Raw genomic sequence first — 27,604 nt, 5'->3', positions numbered from 1 at the left:
TGTACGTCCCCAGCACTCCTACTAAACCCTTTAAAAGCACTGTTTAATCTTCACAACTGCCCTGTGGAGTAGGGCACATCATTACTCCCGTTTTCCAGAAACAGAGTTTTGGGGAGGTGAAGGCACTTGTCCAAAGTCACACAGCCAGATGTGCTATAGCCAGGCTTCAAAGACATGAAAGCCAGGTGGCATCTGGGCAAGTTCTCTGCAGGGAGACCAGGTGCAGCTACTGCCCGTGACAGCAGGGACAACGGGAAGTTCCTCTCAGGAAATTGCTAGGCCACGCTGAAGAGGGCTCTCTGTGGAAGCCGCAGCCTCTCACTGACCTAATGAAGTAGAAAATCAACGAAGCTGACACCAGGCACCGCTCCACGGAGGCTGCTCCCTCACTGCTCTGAGCAGCAGGCGTGCGCCGGGGGCTGGCGTGATCATCTCGGACAGCCCCTGTCAGCCTGTTTTCCTGCCATTTTGTTAGTCCTGGGACAGAGACGTTGGGGGAAACAAAGCCCAGACTGACCCTTTCCGAGGAGGGCCCTGTCTATCTTTCTGTCCAGGCCTTTCAGAAAGCAGACATCCCTGCGAACTCCTCCACTTGGAGAGAGATTGTCCACATCTCCTAAGGGACAAGGAGGGGCACATGGCGGGGCCTCCATCTGTACTGCATTCCCCTGCTGCACCCAACTTACTGCCCTTCAGGAAGAGGGTCTCCATGGGAACCTCAGCTTTGGGAGCCAGTCAGGTTCAAACCCTGACATGACTCCTACTGCCTGTGTGTTTCTGGGCAAGTCACTTTCTAAGCCTTATGCATCTCTGAAATAGGAAAAACAAGGAAATAGCTCCATAAACCATATTCCTATCTCAGGAAATGAACTGAGGAGAGAGGCAAGTTTGTGGTCACTGCTCTGACCGTTTGTTTTATCTATTTCAGACTCTAATTGGTTCAGAGCATTCTTCCTGGCCCTGCACCCAGGCCGAGCCTGACCCCTTCCTCAGGTGAGGATCTTCTAGAACCTGCACATAATGACTGCTTTATCCAACCTTTTTTTTTTTAAGATACTTTATTACCTAGTACTAAAATTGGTTGTATATACAAGGCTGGGCTGGGCTGGGAGGGGCTACAAGTTTCCTAGTTTTTTATGGCACACTTAGCTTATGATGTAAAGTACATGGTTGCTTCTGGCCACCCTACGCTGGCTGGTCTCTGCCCCTTGCATGGATTCAGAAAGGCAGCCCCTGCCCACGAGACCCTGGCCTCCTTCGGTTTTGTTTCTCTCACAGTTTGGAAAGAGAGGCAGCCATGCAATGTCCAGACAGCAGCAGGGTGAGGCCCATGTTTCCAGGGGACAGGCCTGCTGTCGTCTTTCCCTCAGTATGGCTCTTTGCATTGGCCTCGCACTGCTCTGGGTTTGACTCCTGATTCCACCACTCACTATGAGAACTTGAGCAAATTATTTCCTCTCATGGGGCCTCTGTAGAATGGGGATAATACCATTTTCATAGGTTGTTGTGAGGTTTAAATGTAAAGCACCCGGCACCCAGTAGGTGCCCAATAAATGTTAGCTTCCTTTTCGATCCCTGGGGGGCAATCTGGAATGTTGAAATGAAGATACTTCTGGGAAGCTCTCAAGAGTCCCGATCTAAGAAGAGGGATGGCCTCCAGGAGCTGGGAGAGACCTTTGATACCACCTGTTTCCCCACCTGCGCTGCCTCATCTGGGCTGGAGCTGTGCCAGGGGCAGTTCTGAGACAAGCGAGCGGCCTCCCTGAGGCTGAGAACTGAATGCTCTGTCAGTGACCAGCCCCTCCCATGTGCTCACCCTGCATCTCAGAGCCGCAGGAGCAAAGGTGCAAAGAAGGGGGCTCTCTGGGGGCAGAAATGCAGCTCTAAAGAGGGAGGCAGTTTCTAAAGGCCAGCTTTGCTCTTCTAGTGCCCACACTCTGCAACTCACAACTGGCTAACTCCAACCAGGCCCGAAGGATTTCTATGTCCATTTCACAAAAACAAACAGTGAGATGCCCACACTGGACAATCCTTAGTTTCCATTCCAGCTGGGGGAAGAGCACAGGCCCTAGGGCTTTTTTTTTTTTTTTTTTTTGCAGTACACAGGCCTCTCACTGTTACAGCCTCTCCCACTGCAGAGCACAGGCTCCGGACGCGCAGGCTCAGCGGCCATGGCTCATGGGCCCAGCCGCTCCGCGGCACGTGGGATCTTCCCGGACCGGGACACGAACCCGCGTTCCCTGCATCGGCAGGCGGACTCTCAACCACTGCGCCACCAGGGAAGCCCCCCTAGGGCTTTTTTAAGAAAGAAATGTGCTTCTTAAGTCTCCTTTCTGGATCATGTAGCACTAGCTAGCTGCAACTCAGCAGCATTGGTGTTTAGCAAGTATCAGTCATTGTCACAATGTTTGCCATTCCTGAATAGCACCCATACTACTCTATTCAACGTGCTTCTTTAAATTGACTCCCTATTTTACTTAGCTTCATCCCTAGCAAAAATGTGCCTGATATGCCAGTTACATTAAATATATATATATATACACACACATTAAAATATATAACTATACAATTAGAAATTTGAAATGCTCAGTCATCTGATATTTACTCAACCCCCTGCAGGTGTGCTAACCACACTTTAGGAAACACTGGGCTAGTGAACAGCTTAGCAGTGGGATCATGTGATATGCTCACACACACACCAGGGGAAAAAGCACGAGCTCAGTAACTTTGGCGTGCTCTATGACAAGGAACGGAGGATAGCTACTAGGGGTTTGGGTTGTGGACAAAGAATGCTGCTTGGCAAATCAGTAAACAAAGGATGTTGTGGCCATCAAGTCATCGGCCACTGCAGTCACCCCCAACAGTGCACCCTGAGTGGATTCAGGATGGAAAAGAACAGTATGCTGGCCCTAGATAGCTGAGATGCCTATCAAAGGCATGATTTCAGTGAGCCCAGACTCTCGCACATTCCCATACAGAGAAGAGCGTTAAATTCATTGACTTGAGATGTTTGCTTTTTCTTTAATTAGCAGAAACCTTTTGATGTTCAACTACCTGGTTTGTTTTTGCAAAACTCTTATATATGCTGGCTCCTCCCTTACCTCTTCTGAAGGATCCTTCAGAGCTATATGAGAGGCTGTCTCTCGGGCTTAAGTCCTCAGTATGTCTGCCGAATAAAACATAAGTTTCAACTTTTAGGTTGTGCATTTTTTTTCAGTCGGTTTAGAGCAGTCATCTTATGGGGCCTTTAGTCATGAAATGGCGAGCATTCACCTCGACACTAAAATAACCACGAGTCAACACTAGTGGATCTCTGGTTAAACGTGGCAGATTGAACTCATACGTTTATCTTAGTTCCTTCCCCAAATCTTACTAAAATAATGGGAAAAGAACATACAAACATATAATCACACAACGACCAAGAGACTGGAAGAGGAGACAACCGCAGCTGAGGTCTGTCAACCACATTTTAGAAAGCTGAAATCAGTGTGACTGACACGAGAGTGAAATCTAAGTGGCCACAGAGGGAGGTGGTGAAGAGATGGAAGCTGATTTGCACTAGATGGGCTCAGGAGCTGGAGGGAGCAAGTTCTATGGAAGATAGGAGTACAGTGTGGGCCTGAAACAAGGGATCTAAGAGACTGGAGATTCCCGGATTCCTTCCCCACCTGCGCAACAAAACGACTGCCTCTTGCCTCCACCCTCACTGAAAATAAGGGGTTTACTCTTTGGGGAAATGCAATCAGGACGCAAGCAAAGTGGTGAGAGGCACTGGCGCATAAGAGAATGTCTATAGACAGAGAACCCCCTTCCTGAGGCAATTCCCAGAAAGCTAGTCTCCAGGCTTATACTCCCAGGTAGAGACACAGCAGCTCCTTCTCTGGAGACTGAATGGTCTCAGAGAAAAGTTCCCCAAATACTGACATGTGAGAGACCTGGCTGGCAAAGCGGCTTCCCCCCAGTTACCCCGGTGGACATCCTCTATTCGACAGACCTGGCTGTGCACATGGAGCTTCTAATCCACGTTAAATAACTTGCTCAAATATAAGGGCCAGCTGAGGGGTTTTACAGTCTGTTCAGAGTTTGGAGTGAAGTGGCCATAGGAGTGTTAGAAGATCGAGCCAGTTGCAAACTGTGGTGAAAGAAAAGTTGGTCAAGAAAGTTAAGGGAACCTTAGTACCCTGCTCAGCTGTGATGCTTGATATCTTCTATTTGCCCTGCAGGTCCACTCTCTTCTTCTCCACCCTGCTCTGGGTTCTGAGGGGCTGACCTGAAGCAAGCACACAGCAACGGTGCCCTTTGCCTTCCCTGCAGAGACTGGGGGAGAGGGAAAGTGAGATGGAGCCCTCCCTGTGGGACTGTGGGTGGTTTGTGTCCCTTAACTCCTGTCAGGGTCTCTTCTCTCCTGGTAACCACTTCTTTCCATCGCCTCATCAGGCCTAGGCCTGGTAACTAGGATACTGCACTGTAACTTATGGTTTCTCTCTACTCTGCCTACACTTTGGAAAACTATCCCTTTATTAATCTCCTTAAATCACCCAATTTGAGGGTGCCATTTATTTCCTGCCAGGACCCTGACTGAAGCACCAAACAATATTCACATTATCAAAATGTGAACACTGTTGATCATCAAAAAACTGTGAACTATATTGGGAGGCTGGAGAGAGGGAAATGGGAATAATGATAAGAACACTAAATCCTTAATGACCATTAATAGTGGAGAATAACAAAATTGATAAATTGAGAATGGTATAATATAAGCTAAAAGAGTTGAAAGTGATTAATTCTGTGATGAGGGAAGTTGGTGGATTTGATGTTTTGGTATGCACCTTTTAGTGTTGATTTTTTAAATTATGAGCATGAATAACTTTGCTAAAAAACAAAATTAATTTTTAAAAAGTAAAATGTCAGGAGAAAACGGGACAGCGAAGGTCCGTTGAATTCTTCTGAGGACCCAGCACATAACAGAGGCTTAGGCACCAACAGCAGAGTTGGAGCCTGGGTGGCCCTCCCTCAGGGCTTCAAATCCAAGAATCTGTGTCCGTCACTGCACTTCAGGAGAAGGAAGCAGTCTCCCAGCCTCAGAGCCACATGTGCTTGTCAGTGTGTGGCCTGATAGCACAGATCTCCCTTTCTCCGTTATTTAGAGCAGGGAGAAAAGAAAGTTTCAGCCTGCCTGAGCAGGGTGGGGAGGCAGTAAGGCGATTAGAGAGAGAAAGGTCAATAGTTCGCAGCTGCACAGATTTGCTTTGAAGAGCTGAGCCTGAATCTTAGCTCTCCACTCTCAAATTGGAGTCAGGGTATTTAGGCAAGTCATTTCACCTTTCCGAGACTCAGTTTTATTAAGTTCCATGAAGGCACAGTCTATTCTACCCATCATCTAGGACAGTGCCTTTTCCTGACCCGGAGATTTTATACGGTGGGGTCTGTAGACTGATGTATAGTAGGAGCTTGATAAATAATTGTTGAGTGAATCCTAAGGATTAAGAATGTACATATAACATGGCAAATATCTAGCAAATAGATCTAATAAATATTAGTTTTTTTCCCTTACTCTCTGGTCCCTATCAATGTTGATATTTTATGCTAGCCTGAGTCAATAAGCTTTGAGCTGAAGCCAGGTAAAGGTAAATAATAATAAATGGTACGAAGAACAATTATTGAGTGCTTAATTTGTGCCATGCAGTATTCTAAGCACTTACATTTATTAGCTTATTTAACCTTCACAATAAATCTGTAAGTACGCTTATTACGCCCATCTTAAAAGTGAGGAAACTGAGGCATGAAGTGATGAAGTAACTGCACAACTATTAAGTGGCAGGGTTGGGATTTGAACCCAGGTAGCTCAGCTGTAGAGCTTGAGCGCTTTCTCGTTTACTAGATTTTTACTAACCTATTCATGTAACACAGAAAATTGATCACTATTATGTTTTTAAAGAAATTCCGTCTTGCCTAAGCTATACTTGTGATGCAACTGTCCAGATGACAAATCACCATGTTTAGGTCTGGGGATGTGCTCCCTGAAGCCTGTTAGTGACCTTGTTTTGAAGAGAAACCCCTTCACCTGTTTTATCAAGTTTCAAGGTTGCTCTCCTGCTAACTCAGCATATTTTCAACCTGTTTTTCTTTGATCCCAACCTCTATTTTTTCCTCTTAATTTTTATTGGAGTATAGTTGATTTACAATGTTGTGTTAGTTTCAGGTATACAGCAAAGTGAATCAGTTATACATATATCCACTTTTTTAGATTCTTTCCCCATATAGGCCATTACAGAGTATTGAGTAGACTTCCCTGTGCTATACAGTAGGTCCTTAATAGTTATCTATTTTATATATAGTAATGTGTATGTCAGCCCCATCTCCCAATTTATCCCTTCCCCCGCTTACCCCCAGTAACCATAAGTTTGTTTTCTACATAGATCCCAACCTCTATTTTTACAAAAAAATTTTAGCAAGTACTTAAAAGATAACAGGATGTGCTTCCCTTCCCCTTCTCACCAAAAAAGGGGAAAGTTTCCCTAAATATCAAACATAAGATATGAAATGAAACATTAATTTCAAATGAATTTTGGATTCTAATTTACAGTATCTTTTAACGTACAGTTGTCTCTTGACCTATATTTTACATCCCAGGGAAGAACACAGAAACGTTCTCCTCACGTTCTCAAAAGAATGGAATTTATTTCATAAATACTGCAACTGAAGTGTGAAATCAGTTATAAGCAATTTTATATGTATATTTTAAAGTAATTTGGAGAATGCAGGGCACCACAAAAATGTGACTATTAATACATCTATTAAAGATAAGCCATGAAAATTAGATTTGGGCAGTTTTTTTGGGTGTAAAAGTACAAAAGCAAGCACCTTTACTGTTCTTTGAGAAAATTTTCTTCCATTTAGATTTCTAAACAGTGAAATCGAGAAGATGTTGCCTTTCACCGTGTGGCTCAGTGAAAACCTGTATCAGCATTAAGGACAGCACTCACCCAGCACATGTCATATGTTGGGCTCTGCTCCAAGTGCCTTATATATACTCTATTTGTTATCCTCACAGTAATCCTATCAGTTAAGTACTATAACACTCACTTTACAGATGAAGAAGAAACCAAGGCACAGATTAAGTAGTCACACATCTAGTGAGCTACGCAGCTGGGATTCGAACCCAGTGTAGGTCCAATGACCGTGTTCTAATGGCTCCGCTACACCATGTCTCTACTGCTGCTGAGGCTGCAGTCAATTCTGGGAGGGCCTGTTATAACACTACTTTTTCTCTACTTTTTATAGTAGAGAAATCCCAAAAATTCCAAGGAATTTTTGCATTCAGGCCAGACATAGCCTGTTCTTATGGATAACCAGGTGCCAGAAGTATCACACTAATGGATAAGATCAAAATTCATAAAAACTTAGCTTACAGAAATGGGACCATGAATGGGTTCTCTATGGAGAAGAGCCCCATTGTCAGGGCTTATCTTAAAGGGTATAAATGTGTGCACAGGTGTTTCTTTGCTAGAAAAATCTTAGATTGTAGGTTAGAAAAATAATTTTAAGCACATAGAAAAATGTCCAGGAGAAAATACACTAAGCACTACCTCAAGAGAATGAGATTTGGGAGTAAGGATACAGAAACATCTTCTATTATTTTATATATGTCGGTACTATTCAAACCTTAAAAATATTATACTTTTGTAATAATTTTAAAAATGGACATTAATGGTCAGTGATTTTTTTTTTTTTTTTTTTTTTTTTTGCGGTATGGTTGCCTCTCACTGTTGTGGCCTCTCCCGTTGTGGAGCACAGGCTCCGGACGCGCAGGCTCAGCGGCCACGGCTCACAGGCCCAGCTACTCCGCGGCATGTGGGATCTTCCCGGACCGGGACACGAACACACGTCCCCTGCATCAGCAGGCGGACTCTCAACCGCTGCGCCACCAGGGAAGCCCCGGTCAGTGATTTTGTATTTGTCATTCCTTTTTCACTGCTCTGTTCACCACTTAGGTCCTCGAACCAGAAAGATGTAACTCTGAGTAATAAAGGTCTTTGAATTCTAATACCTAGTGAACCTGAATTTGACATGAGGGAGGGCAAATCCAGTGAGGTAAGTATAGACATTTCTGTGATTATAACTAGCATGTAGTTGAGTTTTGTTTTTCAATCCAATCTGACAATCTTTGTCTTTTAGAGTGTTCAGTCTGTTTCAATTGCTAGTAAGTTGGGTTTAAGTCTACCATCTTGCTATTTCTATGACTACAGATCAGTAAAATTTTAAATTTAAGCCAGTTTAGGGACTTCCCTGGCAGTCCAGTGGTTAAGACCCTGCAGTGGGGATGCAGGTTCAATCCCTGGTCAGGGAACTAAGATCCGGCAAGCCGTGCTGTGCGGCCAATAAGCAAATAAATAAATAAATAAATACAAGCCAGTTTATCTTATGCTTCAACCTCAGCCTACTTTCCTTTTTAAAGAGAATTCATTTTTATTTATTTATTGGCTGTGCGCACAGCTTGTGGGATCTTAGTTCCCTGACCAAGGATCAAACCTGGGCCCACAGCAGTGAAAGCACCAACTCTTAACCACTGGACTGCCAGGGAACTGCCTTCGGCCTACTGGCCTACTTTTGTTATCATTCATCCCAACAAACACAGCAGGTTACCAGATGGCCAGAGAGGGTGTAGGTTTTTCATGCTGTTTTGTTAGTGGGAGTGGAAAGAGCTGGATCGCTGGCTCCACCTCAACAGGTATAATTCCATGTTTGTCATAAATATTAGGGATTCTACAAAAGACTATGAAAACAGGGCTCTGTGGTTACAAAGTTTGAATTCCAAGGTCTTTTCTGTGACTTAAATACACACCCAATCGAGGATATGGACTACAAACTAAGGCTGATCACCCCTGAACCAGGTTCTAGGCAATGCTCCAGCTCTGGACAGTTTAAGAGCTGAAAATAATTAAGACTCCCCTGGCCTCAGGAACTGGGAAAACAGCTGAGTCTTGAAGAAGCTAAATTGGGAAAGGGCAGAGGTAATGCACTGAGAACTCCCATGCAAGTTCTGACACTGGAAATAGCAAATCTAAGTTTAAAACGGGCAGCTTTCCATACGAGGGCCACTGTTGGCTCCAGATGATATATGCACCAATAGGAAATCACTTTCTGGATTAAACCCTCAGCCTGGGTGAGTGGCTTACCCACCTAAGTTACAGGTGTTTAAGCAATCTTGTTTTCCAGACTAAAGCAGATGTCACAAAGTATCCTACTCATTTTGCGGTGTTAAGTCCAAAGTATACTAGCACTACTGATTTTATGTTTTTCCAGGAGAAACTCATTTTCCTAAGGCATGACATGCTTTCACTATACTATTGTATTTTGCAGCCCTTTGGGCTAATGGGACCCACTAGGCAGAATAACCCCATAATGTGATTTGCAGTAAAAGAAGTACAGAATAGAATTGGAGGCAGGAATGACTGATGGGGCAGTCAAAGGAAAAACTATGCAGTGGAAGCCTGCGCTGGGGAATAAAAGCTTCCCACTTCACAAGCATCTAGTCCCATCTCAGTGACTGCAGAAGCTTAGCAGTTTAGAGTAAGCTCTGACACTTACTGGGGTAAATTACTTAACATCAAAACCATTTCTAAAGGCGCTAGGAACAGTACTGGTTTATCGCAGCTCTCAATCACCAGCGGCTGCTATCATTTTCCACAATGTGAAGGTGGGGCCATAGTAGGTCTAAACAGCTGCCAAAGTTCATTTTGAAAGGACTCCAAGGATCAAGTATTTCAAATATAAGCTGGACTTGAAAGTGAGAGCTACCTCTGGTGAAATCCCCCTTAAGTCCTTCATTCCTTATGAGACTTAATCATACACCGTAACGAAAGTCTTTATTCAGTTCCCTCTTCTATTTACCAGAATTCCACTTTAATTTGGACCTAGTTTCCAGTCTGGATTGTTCCAAAGCCTTCTAGGTTTTGGCATCCCCAACTGCTGGACTCTCAATCCAACAAAACAAACAGAACAAGCAAAATACCCTCAGAAAAACAACTCATGTGCTTAAAATTTTCTCCAGGTCCCCCATGCCTAATGGGTAAGGTCTGAATTTCTTATCTTGGCCTTACAAAGCCATCTGAAACCTGAATTAAACTGATTTTCCCAGCCTCTTCACTTCCAACTCTCCAATCCAACAAACACTCTTGTCCCAACACGTGTGTGTGTGTGGGTCTTTCAAAGTCTTCACATCTTCATCATGCACTTCCATGTTCAACCTTCAAGGCTTAGGTAAAATGTTACTTCTTTAGTGAAGCCCACCCAATTCCCCCAATGGTTTCTTCCTTCAGGTTCCATTGTATTTATCACTTAATCTTTAACAGAGCACTCAACAGAGCATTTTATTTCTTTACGTCTGCCTTTCCCAGACATACTCTTTCTTCTGTTTCAAACATTTTTCTATCTGCTCGATTGCTATTGCTTATAGAGTAGCTGTGGTAATATTCATTTGAAATGCACTTTGTACAACTGTGAAGTGTAACACACCACTACTAAACTGATCTGAAGGAGAAGTGGGACGGCTGAAGCAGAAGAATGATGTTGCTACTTTCCTTTTACTGGTTCAAAGTCTGAACAGGTTGAAAACCTGTTGTAGCCATTTTATGAAAGATAACCAGCTTGCATAATGGCTTAAAAAAATGAGTAGCTCTCGAGCAGCCCACCCAAGTAAGTACCACACATAAGGAGAATCCACAAGATGTGTTACAGTTAAAAGAGTATCTATAAAAAGTTTTACTTTTTTCTGTAATTTTTAATATAAGACATCTAAAGTCTTAGATAAACGGTGAGTTGATACTATCAGGAACAAAATATGGCACAGATTCCAAAAACAAATCTTTTTTTTTTTTTTGCATTTAGGCTTTGCAGTCACTATGCAATGATTATCAATTCGCCAAGGACCGTAACACTCAGATACTGGAGAAAAAGAGATATGAGAAACATCTTTTATTTTTTCTAAAGAGGTGAAAATAAGTAAGATTTCTTATATCTCTCACTCATAAGATTTTTAAACTCTTAAAAATGCAATTTCTTTTCAAAGCACATGCCATCTTAAAAAAAATCTTAGCAATGTACATTTGCACTCAAAGAAAAACATGCAGCGCATTGTCCTCTGACAAAATTCTGCATAAAAACCCCACACAACTTTCTGCAAATATGTCCCCTCTTTATCTTTTAGGGACTCCAAACCACAAACATTCAGTGCAATATTTATTGTTTCTTATTTCCGTAGGAAACACAGGACCAATGATGTCTTCTGACTACAACTGTTTCCGGATGGCTGAGCAACAGTCTCCCTCTGCTTTATTTTAAAGTACTCTCTTTAGCTTGCTGATGTAAGGTACAACTAGAATTCAGCAAAACTTGAGGATCCAAGTGGAAGATGGAGAAATACTTAAGGTGTACCCTGTGCCATAAACTTAGGAAAAAAATTTACACAATAACAAAACAAAACCAAAAATCCTCAGATTTTATCAATGCACCCTTTTAAAAAGTTTTTTTTTTTTTAGATTCCTGAAAGCAGCTTAATGTGAATCAAAAGCAGTTCCTGAGTAACTGCTGTAAACAGTGTCTTTTTAAAATATATATATATATATATTTGCAACTTAGCTCATTTTGGTTCTGCCTTAATTTACCTCCCTAGCTTTTAGTTTAATCCTAGTTCCCTTCTTTTCAGTTCTCAATGTGCAAGTACAATAGCATCAGCTCCGAGTCGGCATGGTACAGATGTTTCTTGTCACTTCTGTGTGATCACCTGCATGTCTGACAGGCCAGGTTTCCAGAGTCACTGCAGGTTACAGTTCTCTCAGTCTCACAGAACCTGTGAGAGCCACGGACACTTCACGTTTTCTTCATCAGACGCCGTGACTGCCACGTGTGGAGCTTGTTGTAAGCTGTCTGGAGCATCTCCTCTATGTGACTTACCAACTGAAAAACATAGCAAGACACTTACGCAACAATGGTAAAGGCTGGGGAAGTTACTGCTTCTGATCCAGATCTGGCACATACTTCAGTGCTGTTCCCAAGCTCTTTTTTGTTTCTCCAATGAGGTAACATGCAAGCCCTCTGTGAAAGTGTTATCAGACACATTTTGTATAGAAAGGTAAGAGGGATGGTGGGGTATAGTAGAGGCTGGAAATTCACCTGCTTTGCCTGCACTGTATGTCTGCCCTGTCAGTAACCAGCCATAGGACAACATGAAATCCTGGGTTCTAGGCTTTAGTTTCTTTTGTCAAATGAGAAAGGTGAACTAAACTGGTGATTTCTAGATATAAACATTAGCCTCTTGACTAAGATCAAGAGGGTAGCATCAACACTAACTTAGAGAAAATTTGAAAACTGCCCCACTCCCCTGAAGATTCTGAGGCAACAGGTCTGGGATGAGACCCGGGAATCCTTTGATTTTCAAAAGCTCCTCCACTTAATTCTGCTGCACAGGCAACCTTGTGAAGCACTTTTCTATGTTCTCTAGAGTCTTTTCCAGGTCTAACACTTCAGGATTTCAATGTAACTCAGCAGATTACAGAAAAATCTAAATGGTCTCAAAGCTTCACACAAGTATTATGTCATGCCTTAGGTCAGGACTACGTATCTTGAGCAGAAAAAAATTTTACCCTCGTCACAGACATAACTAGAAGTCAACAGGACCACACTGAACTAAGCTGATAAAGACTCCTAAGGCAGAGTGTCTCTGGATTATCTGTTTCCTCGGAAGTGGACAGTGTAATTGACATGGTTGGAAGTAAAAGTCTTATGAAAAGTCTGCAGGTCAATTTTGGCAGTATGGGGACAGAGACCAGGAAGTCCTAAATCCTTGTAGCATGCCAATAACTTAGACTCAATCTGAGGTAGTTAAAAACAAAATAAACTCTTATTTACCACACCTGTTATCACTGTGTGTGTGTGTGTGTGTGTGTGTGTGTGCACGCACGTGCACAAGGGGGAGTGTTATGTTACTTACTTCTGTCTGGGAACTACACTGCTCCATAGGCTGCAGTGGCTCCACAGAACCAGTTAGAAGAGATGAACGCCACAGCCTCCTGTAAGGCTGCACATGGCCTCAGAATCCTTTTGACTATAGTGCTCCAGGCAGTGACAGTCAATTGAGAAGGCACATAAACTGAAATCTACTTGTCACCCTTGCTCTGCTGTGGGAAGACACTTCAAGCTTCTTTTCTGATTATAAATAACATTGTTATATTTTAAGAAAAACCACTTAGAATGTTTAGGGAATAAAAACTTACTAAAAATATTACTGATGAAGATTTTTCAACTTTCAACTGTAAAACTTGTTTTGATTATCCTACTCACTGAAACACTGAACTCTTAAGTTTGTACATACTACTTTTTTCCCTGTCACCTCTGAGAAGACTTGCATTAACACATAGAGAAACAATCTTGTGTGGTTGCTCTAGCCTTCCATTAAAAACAACGCTAAAAATCCTGGGCATAAGGTGACACTTCTCACTGCCTTACCCACTGCCATGCCCTGCTGTCAACCACGGAAGCTGAAGGCAGATCATAATCCAGGAACTGTTCAGCTTACTTTCATAGAATGGCAATTCTACCTTCCTCTGCATTGCTACATTTGTACTTGCTACTCAGGTTTTCAAAATAAATACCTTTAGGAACATACATATAGGTTGTAAATCTATAAAGAAAAGCATGTAGATGATTATTACAAATCCTGGTTAGTCATGGCCTTGAGAGAGTGGGACAGGGCCACTCAGGGTACTGGTTCTATTTTTACCATGATTGGTGGGTACACAAATACTTACTTGTTTTACTATTTAAAAGAGCAAATATATTTTATACACTTCTGAATGTATGATACATTTTACAATTAAAAAACTATTCTTGGGACTTCCCTCGTGGTCCAGTGGTAAAGAGTCCGCCTTACAATGCAGGGGACACAGGTTTGATCGATGGTCAGGGAACTAAGATCCCACATGCCACCGGGGAACTAAGCCCGTGTGCCGCAACTACAGAGCCCACGCACCACAACTAGAGAGAATCCCGTGCACCGCAAGGAAGAGCCCGCGGCGCCGCAACAAAAGATCCTGCATGGGGCTTCCCTGGTGGCACAGTGATTGAGAGTCCGCCTGCCGATGTAGGGGACACGGGTTCATGCCCTGGTCCAGGAAGATCCCACATAACGCGGAGCGGCTGGGCCTGTGAGCCACGGCCGCTAAGCCTGCGCGTCCAGAGCCTGTGCTCCACAACGGGAGATGCCACAACAGTGAGAGGCCCGCATACCCCCCAAAAAAAAAAAAAGAGCCCGCATGCCTCAACGAAGATCCCGCGTGCTGCAACTAAGACCTGATGCTGCCAAAAATAAAATAAATAAATGCTCTTAAAAAAAAAAAAAAAAAAAAAGGCAGCCTTAAAAAAACCAAAAAACCCCCCAGTATTCCCAGCAACAGAAAAAAAACAACGTATATACTCATTTACAGGAAAACAAAGTAAATTTCATCATTTTACTACACAGAGAAAAATATTAGGCCAAAATTAAATTGTTGCCTTACATTTGTGCTTAAATACTGTCTCCGAATTTTTTCTTGGAATGGGCAGAGTTTTGTAACTTGGAATCGTTCCAAATTACTTTTCATTTTCACTACCTAAAAAAAGATGAGAGAAATAACGAATTACAGACTCTCAAAGAACCTACAGGGATCAAGAGAAAAACACACATAAGGTTTCTTTTTCTTTCTTCTTTTTTTGAAGATTAACTGGCTCCACCAGGCAGAGAAGCAATATCGAATATATTCAGATTCTTTTGGTTTATAATTCATATCCTTCCTGATGTTTTTTGTGCATGTGTATAAATGCATATGTAGAAAATATACAGTATACACTGTTTTAAAATTCCACTTGGTTTAACGGCAACATCTTTAAGTCATTAAATACTAAGTCGTCATTTAAAATGGATGTATCTTTAACCAATCCCCTTCTGGTAGATATTTAGACCATTTCTACACAGACAGTGGTAGAGAAACATCTCTATGGCTCAATCTTTGCATACATTCATTGTTAATTATTTCCTTAGATTAAGTTTCTAAATGTTGAACTTCTGGGTCAAAGCGTGTTTTAAAAAGGTAGTACTTGTAGTGGAGGAAAGGACTCTCTTCTTAGCAACTTGGCCATCACTGATCATTCTAAGTTTTTTATCCTTTCACAAATTATAGATGAAAAATGCGCTTTTTATGTAGCTTTAAAGATAATTTATTTGAATACTGAGTATGAAAATTTCCTCTTAGGTTTATTGGGCCACTTGCATTCTTTAGTGAATCGCCTGTTAAAAATGTTTTGCCTATTATTTTAAATGGGGTATTTATCTTTCTCTTAAAGATTGTTTATAAGAGCAGACTATATAGTAAAGCTATTAATACTTTTTTTAAAAATTGAATTATAGTTGATTTACAATGTTGTGTTAGTTTCTGGTGCATAGCAAAGTGATTCAGTTAACTTTTAAGATGCACGATTATAAGTTATGGAACTGGTCTGGATCTCAAGTTTCTTTGTATACAAAATGGGTGTCAATACCTACTCCATCAGGATGCCTGTGAGGCTTAAATGAAACAATATATGCAAAGTAGTGTTTGGCACATGGTAAACATTCAATACAATTTTCCAACTTCAAGATAACACTTCACTAAGTTACACTACTACAACAGCTGGCTGTGTTTGGAATGGGTTCTGACCTTTTCTTCTAGGAATGGCGTATTAACGGGAAAGCAGGACCAGAAGTGCCGTAGAAGTTCCCCAACAGCCACATACAGGTGTTTCAATTCAGACTGAATATCATTTGGCACCATCTCTGCAAAAGAAAAAGTGGTCCATAGGATAAAAGCTATTTTCCCCTGTGCGTGGTCTCTGAAAGAATGACAACTCAGAGAATAAATCTGAAATGTGCACTCTGCCAATACTAAACCAGGATGTGCTATTCTGAGACAAGTTACTGGTTTTGTGGCCGACAGACCACAGAATTTAAATTTCCTTGGGGTTTTGGAGGAATTTTCAGGTTTTGCTTTAAGAGGTAGGAGAGGAAAAAAAATGTGTGACGAGCAATGTCACACATTACTAGTGTGACACAGCAACGTGCCACTGTTTGTAATATTAAAACAATACTGAAACATCAACTCTTGTCTAAATATGCTTTAGGATCTGGATGCATAAAAACAAAACAAAAATCCCAGAAATGTCCCAAAGAGAAACCAATAAAACTTAGCACTCTTCTCAAATTGCTCTTCTGAGGTTTAGGTAAACGGACAGCAACATGAGGTCCAGCACATACGGTTTATGGCTTGCTGTGTCCCTCCCTGCATCAGTGCTCCTCCAGGTGACAGTGCTGTGATGGTACTACTGGCAGCACTGCTTGAGAGAACCTGAAAGAAATTAAGACAAAAAAGTGGTGTCTCTCTTTTTTGGCCATCTTTTTTACTTAACATTTCAGTTCTATAGCAAAATGTCCAATAAGTCTTCATTCCTGTATAAATACATAAGTTATAGCAACCAGAGTGAACCACTTTCCATGAGGCTAGAAACACAATATGTGTAGAAACAGAATACCTACCAATCTTCCAGGAATACCAGGCAAGTCCATAGGTACTTCAAAATACACACGCTTTTGTCTAGTCAAGCCCCCCTGCCTTTTTTAATGTATAGTTGATTTACAATTTTGTGCTAGTTTCAGGTGTACAGCAAAGTGATTCAGTTACACATGTATATGTATATATCTATATATTTTTTCATTCTTTTCCATTATAGTTTATCACAAGATACTGAATATAGCTCCCTGTGCAGTAAATTCTTATTGTTTATCTATTTTCTATATGGTAGTGTGCAACTGTTAATCCCATACTCCCAATTTATCCCTGCCCACCACCCCTCCTTCTCCTTTGGTAACCATAAGTTTGTTTTCTATGTCTGTTTCTGTTTTGTAAATAAGTTCACTAGTACTTTTTTTTTAAAGATTGGGAGTGAGTTATCTATCTATCTATTTATTTATGGCTGTGTTGGGTCTTCGTTGCTGCATGTGGGCTTTCTCTAGTTGCCGTGAGTGGGGGCTACTCTTCATTGCTGTGCATGTGCTTCCCATTGCAGTGGTTTCTCTTGTTGTGGAGCATGGGCTCTAGGTGCATGGGCTTCAGTAGTTGTGGCACACAGGCTTATCAGTTGTGGCGCATGGGCTTAGTTGCTCCACGGCATGTAGGATCTTCCTGGACCAGGGCTCGAACACGTGTCCCCTGCATTGGCAGGTGGATTCTTAACCACTGTGCCACCAGGGAAGTCCCTGTACTATTTTTTAGATTCTATATAGAAGTGATATCATGTAATATATGTCTTTCTCTGTCTTAGCCAAGCCCTTACTTAACTACCAACTTAACTTATGAACTCTTAGCACTGAAGGTAAGAGTGCTAAGGTAAAACTGAGTTTAAGGAAAGAAAAAAAAGACAATAAAACAAATGTTAAATCCTTACTGGCAGCTGACATAAGAAAATCCAGCAAAGCAGAAATGTATCATTTGTCACTTTTCAAGAAGTGAATACACCTAGCCAAAAGGGGAAAAAACCCCACATTCCCCACTGTATCCATATCAACATTTAGGGACATAACCAATCTATCTCTTCATTGAGTGCCTAACAAGTACCAAGGGCTAGCCATGGAGAGGAACAAATCATTTGCTGAATAGCTCAAGCGCAGGTTTAGTGTGTCTCAGTGAAGTTTTTACAAGTAGAAACCTGTGTATGGGCTGGATGAAAAAAATATTTAACTTGGTGTGAAGAGCACATTACAGGACAACTATGAGTCAAGGGGACATGAATGCTCACTTTATTCCTATTTCCTTTTGTTAGAAATGCATTGTAACCAGAAGTTTCAGCGACCGCTGAGCTTGCCGACTAGTCACTGGCTACACTCAGGTATACACATCCGAGGGCAGATGACCTCTTCATGTGTCTCAGATAATGAAATCACTTTTTTAGGGGTGTGCGGAAGAATCTAAATATTTAAGACTGACCACAGCTTAAAAAAGTTAGGTGGACCTACTTTGGCCCAAGGGCCAGATCTTGCACAAGTATAGTATCTAGAGAGTGATGTCCAGAAATTTGGGGAAATCTGGGATTTTTCCAATAAAACTGTGTATATGGAAGAAAAAATCAGCAATCACAAAACTCATTATCTTACTTTTCATCATCATCTTACCTTCAGGTATGCCAAATACCTCTTTTCTCTACCTCTTTTTCAATTTATTAAGCAGAAATATGTCTTTAAACCCCATTAAAGTATTAGTTTTACAGTTCAAAGTGAATGTGCTCATAAACTGAGAAAACAGAATGGGAATTCTGTTTTTCAAACAGTACAAGTCACCTACCTGAGTTAATTTGGGTGTATAAGCTTCCATTTCTTGTCTAATACTTTGAAAAGAATTAATAATGTCCTGACTTGTTGCATACTGTAGCGACTGGATTGGAGTTGGACCATGATAGTACCTGAAGATTAGCAAAGAAGAAATTACTAATCACACAGAATAAAGGTGCTCAACATTTGTCTTTCAAATATTTTAGCAGTCTCAAGACAACATTCTCCCCAAAGTAAAGAGTTAAAGATATTTCAATAATATAATTTAATTCCTGTAAGGGCAATAGGAAGAAAACAGCACAGATAGCCAAAATTTATTTTCTTGGCTTCCATCATTTAGGATCCTTTCCTGAGATGCACAAAGTAAATTTTTAAGGAAATAAGATACTGTATTTTATGGTAACAAACTAATTAAAGCTTGAGTTCTATACTTGCAGAATATATTCTGCAATGACTTGTAATATAAAACTATTCTGTCTCAAGTTAATTTAATATTAGTCACCAAACTTACCTGTCTGACTTCTTGAGGTTTAGTGCAATTGTTTTTATGGAATTATTTTTTCCCAAGTCTTCATATTCAATGGACTCTTGTAACTTTGCCTATAATTATCAACACAACACTTTTTATTGTAAAGTTCTCTTACAAAAGTAATGAACATGACTGAAAAAGCAAAACTGTACAGAGGATAAAATATGAAGTCTTCCCAAAATGAATCTCACTTCCTAGACATGACTGCTCTACAAATGGCTGAACCCATATTTTTCACCATCCACTTACACAGAGTACTTGTTTTCCTACACTCTGACCAAACTAAGCATTACTGAACCTTTAATATTTGAAAATCTGGTAGATGAAAATGTGTATTTTACTATTTTTCTCCCCAAATAAATATTAAAAAATAATTTTTTTACGTGTTGCAAATACTTTTCTTCCAATTTGGTGTTTTTCAATTTTAATTATTCCCTTTATGCTTATTCTTTCTGTGGGTTAATTTTTTGCTTAAATCTTTGATCCACTTAGAATTATTTTGAAGTAAGTAGTAAGGTAGGGAATCTGAGGGTTTTTTAAAATATTAAATTATTAATCAGTCCCCCTAACACCATTTGTAGAATAATGTCTTTCCCCACTGATTCTGAAATGTCATGTTTATCATATATGTATTTAATTCCTCCATGTAATAAATATTTGGGTTTACTTCTGGATTCTTTATTTTGGTTTTACTACTGTGTTTTCTCCTGGACTAGTAACAAAATGCTATATTTCTACAGCCTTATAATAAAAACACATTAATTATAAGACACATGGTGACAATCTACGTAAACATTTGGGAAAACAATTTTACAATATTTCATCCCTACAGAGCTATGGAATTCATCTGGTTAGCTCTCATCTGTAGCTTCCCAGACTAGGATCAAAACGTTTAAGATATTAAATATACCTCAAAAAAGATCAATCTGAAAACAGTATTTTAAACTGCCCCTATTTTAAGAGTCTAAATAGTCCTCTTGTAGTATAGGAACAAATCTGACCTCAGCATGCTATTCAGAGTAACACATCCATCAGTCCCACCTTACCTAGACTCAGCCTAAGCTTTTATTACTTTCTCAGCTCTACACCCTTGAGCCAACTTCAAAGCATACTGATGTCTTCATTACCTTTCCCATATGTCAAGCTCATTTCTACCCCTGCTGTTACCTTACCCAAGTCATGTCCCAACCTAACCTCTTATATAAATCCAAATCCTAAGCCTCTGCCAAGGCCTAGTTATTCACCTAACTTTCATACTTAACTGAAAGCTCCATGAATATAATACTTCTGGATCTCTCATTCTATAAATCCCTTGCAGAACACACAGCAGACAACTATTGATTTGAAAAAATATCTACAGAGTCAGTTTATCACTGAATATTGTGAAAATTCACACAATGATTTTTGACAATTCTTTCACTACCAAGAATCACAGGTACTTAGTGCAATATTGCAAAGAAAAGCATCACTTCCTAGATTTCTTCTTTAGCATCTCTAACTTACATTTTAGATTCACTTTGCTTAGTTCAGAAAAGAAATATCTTACTGACTTTGATAATTTTAAAGGTGTATATCCCTGTAGAAACATATTAAGTAACTGAAATATATAAAAGACTCGCCTATAATCCCCCTTTAAAAATCATAAACTTAATTATATCATATTAGTCTGTTCTGTGAACTTCATCTACTTGCTCACTCTTTGGCTCCTATTGTAAATCACACAATTACTATACTTTAAATTGTTTTATACTTATTCTTTTGATTTTGTTTTACCTGTAGACACTAAATTCTTTGAGGACAAGAACCCAATCTTATTCTTTCTTGTTTCCCACCACCTAATATGGCATGTAAGGCAACTCAAAAATGGTTTCTTGAATTTAATTTTAATGAACTGAACTATCGTATGGTATATGTGAACTCTTTTTAATTCAACAATCCTTTTAAAAAGCCATTAATTGCTGCATGCATCAATCTCCATTGTATGGATGTATCAGGGATATGAGGATGGTTGCTATTTTCTCAATTATAATACTGCCATGAGTATCTGTATCTGAATCTTTGCACACAACTTTATTTTTTTTAAAAATAAATGTCCAAAGTGGAATACTATCCAGAAGTGGAATTAAGGGTATAAACCTTCAAAAATTTAATACATATTGCCTGACTGCCCTCTAAGGAAGCTTTATCATAACTTATTTTTATAACGAGGGAGGGAGGAACTTAAAAAAACTGAGGGATAGCGAAGCTTGGCAAAGTTGCAGAGAGAGAAGAAACATACAAGTAGGTAACTGTTCATATTCCCCCACAACCTCTTTTCTGTATTTAATGAAAGACATTTCCAGTTCTGAAATGCCAGGTTTAACATGAGGGCCAATCTTATCTTTTAAAATCACATACACTAACCTTTAGTTTTTTCTTTCTGTCATATTGTCTTTGTTGATACTCTTTCCCAGAAAATAAAACTGTATGTTAATATGTGTATGTGTCTACAGGTGAAGGAAAAAAATAAAAATAAATAAAAAAATAAAACAAAACAGTTAACAGACTTGAGTCCATGGAAAGCAGGCTGGCAGGCCAAAACTGAGGAAGTACTCTTTAAAATGTTCTACAATTTAAGCCAAATGCTTAACATCTTGGCCAGAAGGAACTGAGTCATCTGAACTGATCAAGGGTCAACATAAGGTACTCGCAGTTACATAAGGTATCTGGAGAAATGTGAGCCGTAAATGTCCCAGACTTTTTACCCATACCCTTTTTACTGCTGGCTGAAAGCAATCTGCATCTCCAGAATTTCCATCAATGCTGCTGGGCTCGCCATTTTGCTCATTTTGTGCTTCTCTGAAAACAAAGGAAAAAAAATTAATGTTGAAAACCACAGGCAGAACAAAAACAAAACTCCATCTGGCTATCATGGAAAACCCAGTTATTGTATCTTAGCATGTGTACTTAACTGTTTCCTGAGACCTGCTGCCAGGACCATGGCACTGTGATGGTTAAATCTCTTGATGATGGCAGCATTACTATTCTCTCTTATGGACTTAGAATTAGAAGTAGATGGCACAGAGGAAATGCCATAGCCCTGTGAGAAACAATTTAGTAGATTAAAAATTAAAATAAACTTCTGGTTTTCTTATCTATTATGAGAGACATGTTGAGCCGTAAAAACTTTCTGGATGACAGGACTTTATTAATTCTGAGCATTATCAAATACTTACAGGTAAACATTTAAAAATAAGTGACATTATACACACAAAAAATGAACAAATACTACTAACTGCTTTTAGTATTGCAAAAATACCTTAACTGTTAAGTGCTGCATTTTTTTCCTAAAGAGCAATTTTGGATCTAGATTAAAATACCAGTTAGTGGGACGTTGGGCTGTAAGTCAGTACACTTAGTTAAAACTCATAGGGGCTACGAAAGAAGAAGCCGTCACTCCCACCGGAGTGGGGTACAGGGAGGGTAGGGTAGGTTCAAAAAAGCTTCACGGAGCACCATAAGATGAATAGGTGCTTGCAAGGCAAAAACGGAGACATTTCAGGAAGAGGAAACTAAACAAAGGTATAGAAGTAATGTAATACATATTGTGCCATGGGTTTGTATGTAGTTCGGTATTCCTGGAATGAAGGGTGGGCCAGGGATTGGTGGGACATAAGGTTAAAGAGGTATGAGAAAGATCATAAAAACTCATATGCCATTCATTCATTTATCAAATAATTACTGAGTGCCTAATACCTCCTATGTGATGGGGATAGGCCAGTAATAGGAACAGTCAGCCTCATGGAACTTACAGTCTACTGAAAGAAGACTGACAACTGACAAGTAAAACAAGGTAAAAATAAGACCATTTTTGATAGTGACAGACGCTATGAAGAAAATAAAGAAAAGAAATGGAGAAAATAAAGACACAGTGTAGTGACTGGAATGGGAGGAGATACTTTAGATAGGGAGGTTAGGGAAGGTCTCACTGAAGAAGTAACATTAGAACAGATGTCCAAAAGATGGGTAGAAGCTAGTTAGGTAGAAGAGCAGGAAGACGGAACAGCAAGTGCAAAGGCCCTGAGGTAGAAAAAGCTTGATACGGACCTTAAAGAAGGCAATTATGTTTGGAGCACGAATCGAGTGGAAACAGCCCCAACTGAGGGAGAAGTAGGTAGAGGCCAAATCAAGAAGAGCACGGTAGGAGTTTTGATTTTATTCTAAGTTCAATGAGAAATCACTGAAGAGTTTTACCTAAGGGGGGCATTATGATCTGATTTGTAACTCTTACTGCTAGGGAAGAATAAACTATAGGGAATAAACGTTGAAATAAGAAGATCAATTAGGAGGTTAATGCAAGCAATGAAGCAACGGTACCCTAAAAGCAAGAGGGTGTAAGTGTCTACAGAGACAGAGGAGATGTAGACAGATCAGAGATGTGTTGTTGAGTACTTGTTGATCAATTGAATGTTGGAGGTGAAGAAAGGGGAGGAATCAAGGAGACTCCTAGGTTTTGGCTTGAGTAACTGAGTCCATGGTAATGGTTTTGTTTTTTTTTAAACTGACATACAGATGACCCAGGAGGAAATAGGTTTTTGAGAATGGGAATCAAAGGTTCTATTTTGGATATGTTATGTTGAAGGGTGCTGTGAACTACCTAAGTGAAGATATCAAGTAGGGAGTTGGATATATGATTTTGGAGTTCTGGGGTTAAGACAGACCAGGACTAACTGGGAGTCATCATTACATAATTAGAATTTGAAGCAATGGAATGGAAAGAATGTATTTACAAGGAGGCTCAAGTCTGTACCCTGGGACAGAACTACTAGAGGATGACAGGGGAAAAAGAGGCATTAAAGGAACAACTGAATCAACCAATTAAAAGGATTGGATATATAAATTTTTATATATCCTTACAAGGGAACACTAGTTGCAAGTCTGTACCCTTAAACAACATCTCTCCAATTTTGCTACCCCTTCCCAAGGTCAGAACTATTAACCTCATTTTACAAGAAAACTTAGAAAAATGTTTATAAACTACAGTTTAACCCAGGTAAGTCTATGTACTTAACAACCGTGTGGTGTATTTAGCTCAGATTGATAGTGATAACAGGAAAAGTGAAGAAAGGTATGCACAACATACCACCATTTTTATTAAAAAAAATTTAAACTCCCCCTCCATATTAAGCTGTATCTTTTTAAAAATATATTTAAATTTAATTTTATTTTATTTTTGGCCACGCTGCGCAACATGTGGAATCTTAGTTCCCCGACCAGGGATAGAACCCACGCCCCCTGCATTGGAAGCGCGGAGTCTCAACTACTGGACCGCCAGGGAAGTCCCTTAAGCTGTATCTTAAGCTTCGTTTTCTCCAGGTGATTAAAGAGGGCCACGTTTGTAACGTGTTGAGATTCACCAAGGAAGCGACTGAATGCTGAGAATTTTCAAGAAAACAACTGAATTTCATTAGGGAAATGACTCACTGGGACATCAAGGATTACTTTCTGTTAATTTAATAATTTAGACTATAGGACACAATTTTAACATTGGTTTTCTCACCAGGTGCATGCATATACCAAGAGGAAAAAGGGGCGGGGGGGGAGGAAGGAATGAGCATGTTTATATGGCTAACAGAATAGTAGCCAAAGGAAGGGCAAGTGTCAAGAGAATACCTGAGGAAAGCAGGTTCCTTCCTAGCCTAGAAGATAGAGGCAGGGATAGAATTAGCCTTGATCAGAAGGGATCACCTATTTCTCCGTGATTGGATAAACTTCTCAGTCTGGAGTCAGAGGTAGGTGCTGAGGTAGGTGCTCATACCTGATGGTCTAGCTGTTGAAACATACTGGGGCTAATATAGGGTAAGGGTCATGACTGTGCTCAAGATCTGGCAAATAGTGGGCAACCAACAATGTTAACTTTTCCCTGTATACTAGTATTTAGGCACATTTATTTAGATTAATGTTAGATACAGCATAAAAAACATCGTGTTAAACCTTCATTAATACCTAGGCAACTGTTGATGGGGGAGCTAGAAAATTCTTTTAAAAAATGTTTTACCAATTCATATGGAAATTTCAGTTCTCCAAGGCAATCTTAATAATAAACAGTGCTCTTGAAAAGCACTTTTGATAAACCATTCCAAATAACAGTATTTTGTTTGTTTTACCTTCTAACAAGTTAGAATATCTATACTCAAGGCAATTTTAAAATTATACAAATGTTGAAGACTAGGAAAAGACTGTTTTCTCTCGTAAATCCTTTTACTACTACTTACCTCATCTAATGGTTTATCTTCCAAAGCTGTCAAATCAAGTAGTGGGTTTTTCACTCCCAATGAAACCATTGTTTTTAACCCTAGAAAATCAATGAAACAAAAAGTGATTAAGTTTTCCTTTCTCAGAAATAAAAAAATTCACTAACAGCAGTAATGACGAGAGCAGCAAATTAAATGCTAGAGTGTGTTTCTGCCCATGGATGCCGCCGAGTAAGCATCGTTGACGTCTCCCCGCCCCCTCCACTGCCGTCATGTCTAAATCAGAGTCACCCAAAGAGCCCGAACAGCTGCGGAAGCTCTTCATCGGAGGTTTGAGCTTTGAAACAACCAATGCGAGTCTGAGGAGCCATTGTGAGCAGCGGGGAGCGCTCACAGACTGTGTGGTAACGAGGGATCCAAACACCAGGCGCTCCAGAGGCTTCACGTTTGTCACATATGCCACTGTGGAGGAGGTGGATGCGGCCATGAAGGCAAGGCCACACAAGGTGGATGGAAGAGTGGTGGAACCAAAGAGGGCCATCTCAAGAGAAGATTCTCAAAGACCTGGTACCCACTTAACTGTGAAAAACATTTTTGTTGGTGGCATTAAAGAAGACACTGAAGAACATCACCTAAGAGATTATTTTGAACAGTATGGGAAAATTGAAGTGACTGAAATCATGACTGACCGAGGCAGTGGCAAAAATAGAGGCTTTGCTTTTGTAACCTTTGATGACCATGACTCTGTAGACAAGACTGTCATTCAGAAATATCACACAGTGAACGGCCACAACTGTGAAGTAAGGAAAGCCCTATCTAAGCAAGAGATGGCTGGTGCTTTATCCAGCCAAAGAGGTCGAAGTGGTTCTGGAAATTTTGGTGGTGGTCGTGGAGGGGGTTTTGGTGGGAATGGCAACTTTGGTCGTGGAGGAAACTTCAGTGGTCGAGGTGGCTTTGGTGGCAGCCGCGGTGGTGGGGGATATGGTGGCAGTGGGGATGGCTATAATGGATTTGGTAATGATGCAAGCAGTTTTGGAGGCGGTGGAAGCTACAATGATTTTGGCAGTTGCAGCAATCAATCTTCAAATTTTGGACCCATGAAAGGAGGAAACTTTGGAGGCAGTAGTTCTGGTCCCTACGGTGGTGGAGGCCAATACTTTGCCAAACCCCGAAACCAAGGTGGTTCCAGCAGCAGTAGTAGCTACGGCAGTGGCAGAAGGTTTTGATTACTGCCAGGAAACAAAGCTTAGCAGGAGAGGAGAGCCAGAGAAGTGACAGGGAAGCTACAGGTTACAACAGATTTGTGAACTCCGCCAAGCACAGTGGTGGCAGGGCCTAGCTGCTATAAAGAAGACGTGTTTTAGACAATACTCGTGTATGCGCAAAAAAACTCGAGGACTGTATTTGTGACTAATTGTATAACAGGTTATTTTAGTTTCTGTTCTGTGTAAAGTGTAAAGCATTCCAACAAAGGGTTTTAATGTAGATTCTTTTTTTTTGCACCCATGCTGTTGATTGCTAAATGTTAAGTCTGATCATGACGCTGAATAAATAAATGTCTTTTTAAAATAAATAAATAAATGTGTGTCAAGGATAAACAGTTACCTTTTTCATCTATTTTGGCACATTCTGCAAAGAGGTCCTTTGACCCAGTATTCAGCCGGTCCCTGTGAAAATAATGGGACTGAAAGAAACGTGTCCAGAACTCCTTTTCTGTCATGTTGTGGGGAACATTTTCTGCATATTTCATTTTTACTGTGAAAAAAACCCATAATAGTTACATAGTGAATCTCCAATTCTTAAAACCCCTCAAATTAGTTTCAAAATAGACTAACAGCAAAACTAGATTATGAAAGTATTCAACTTTACAAACTGTATATAATAATTGTAAATATAAAATATAACTTGAGAGATTAGGTGAGGCACTACCTTTATGAATCTTAACAAATTACAAACAAAACCTTATTTTGAATATTTATTTATTTGGCTGTGCCGGGTCTTATTTGAGGCATGCAGGATCGTCGTTGCAGCATGCAGGCTCTAGTTCCCTGACCAGGGATCGAACCCGGGCCCCCTGCATTGGGCGTGTGGAGTCTTAACCAATGGACCATGAGGGAAGTCCCACAAAACCTTATTTTGTACCAAGAAAATTGACGAGTTTCAAAGTTTTAGTGGAAACACCAAGCTTTTTGGAGTGAGACTTGAATCTGCTTATTTGATCACTTATATATGGACACTTTTAATCCAAGGCACCGTGTTAGGTGCTGGGGAAATAAATAAAGATCTCCATAACCCAGTGGACTATCAGTTCGGCACTCCAGATTTTTACACATTATTCAATAAGTAAAGAGATTAAGAGGTTTAGGTCTCTTAAGCTGGAGAGCCTAAGTTTAAAATTCTAGGTCTGCCACTTACTGTCTGTGTGATGTTGGACAAATTGCTTAATCTTTC

The 27,604-nt window shown here is 40.3% G+C and overlaps 2 protein-coding genes across 2 annotated transcripts in view; one reads left to right on the top strand and one right to left on the bottom strand.

Annotated features, from left to right (window-relative positions):
* Positions 1-10,964: 10,964 nt before the first annotated feature.
* The window catches only part of GTF2H1 (general transcription factor IIH subunit 1), a 31,505-nt gene continuing 14,865 nt past the window's right edge, over positions 10,965-27,604 (bottom strand). The window contains exons 6-15 of the mRNA XM_065882033.1: positions 26,759-26,908; positions 25,175-25,254; positions 21,872-21,999; positions 21,671-21,758; positions 18,903-18,991; positions 18,405-18,522; positions 16,325-16,415; positions 15,732-15,847; positions 14,556-14,648; positions 10,965-11,958 (exon numbers count right to left, since the gene is read on the bottom strand). Coding sequence (XP_065738105.1) covers positions 11,872-11,958; positions 14,556-14,648; positions 15,732-15,847; positions 16,325-16,415; positions 18,405-18,522; positions 18,903-18,991; positions 21,671-21,758; positions 21,872-21,999; positions 25,175-25,254; positions 26,759-26,908 — 1,040 coding nt within the window. The 3' untranslated portion in view covers positions 10,965-11,871. The remainder of the gene's footprint in view (positions 11,959-14,555; positions 14,649-15,731; positions 15,848-16,324; positions 16,416-18,404; positions 18,523-18,902; positions 18,992-21,670; positions 21,759-21,871; positions 22,000-25,174; positions 25,255-26,758; positions 26,909-27,604) is intronic.
* On the top strand, positions 25,426-26,379 carry LOC136126595 (heterogeneous nuclear ribonucleoprotein A1-like). The gene has a single exon (XM_065881844.1). The coding sequence runs from the start codon at positions 25,426-25,428 to the stop codon at positions 26,377-26,379; it is 954 nt and encodes a 317-aa protein (XP_065737916.1).

The sequence above is a fragment of the Phocoena phocoena genome, chromosome 8 (assembly GCF_963924675.1).
Source record: "Phocoena phocoena chromosome 8, mPhoPho1.1, whole genome shotgun sequence".
Taxonomy (NCBI): Eukaryota; Metazoa; Chordata; class Mammalia; order Artiodactyla; family Phocoenidae; genus Phocoena; species Phocoena phocoena.
Note: the sequence above shows the minus strand (reverse complement) of the source record. Positions and strands in the feature narration are given on the sequence as shown.

Excerpts from the sequence above, each read along its gene's own strand:
- LOC136126595 (XM_065881844.1), top strand. The coding sequence starts at position 25,426 with ATGTCTAAATCAGAGTCACCCAAAGAGCCCGAACAGCTGCGGAAGCTC.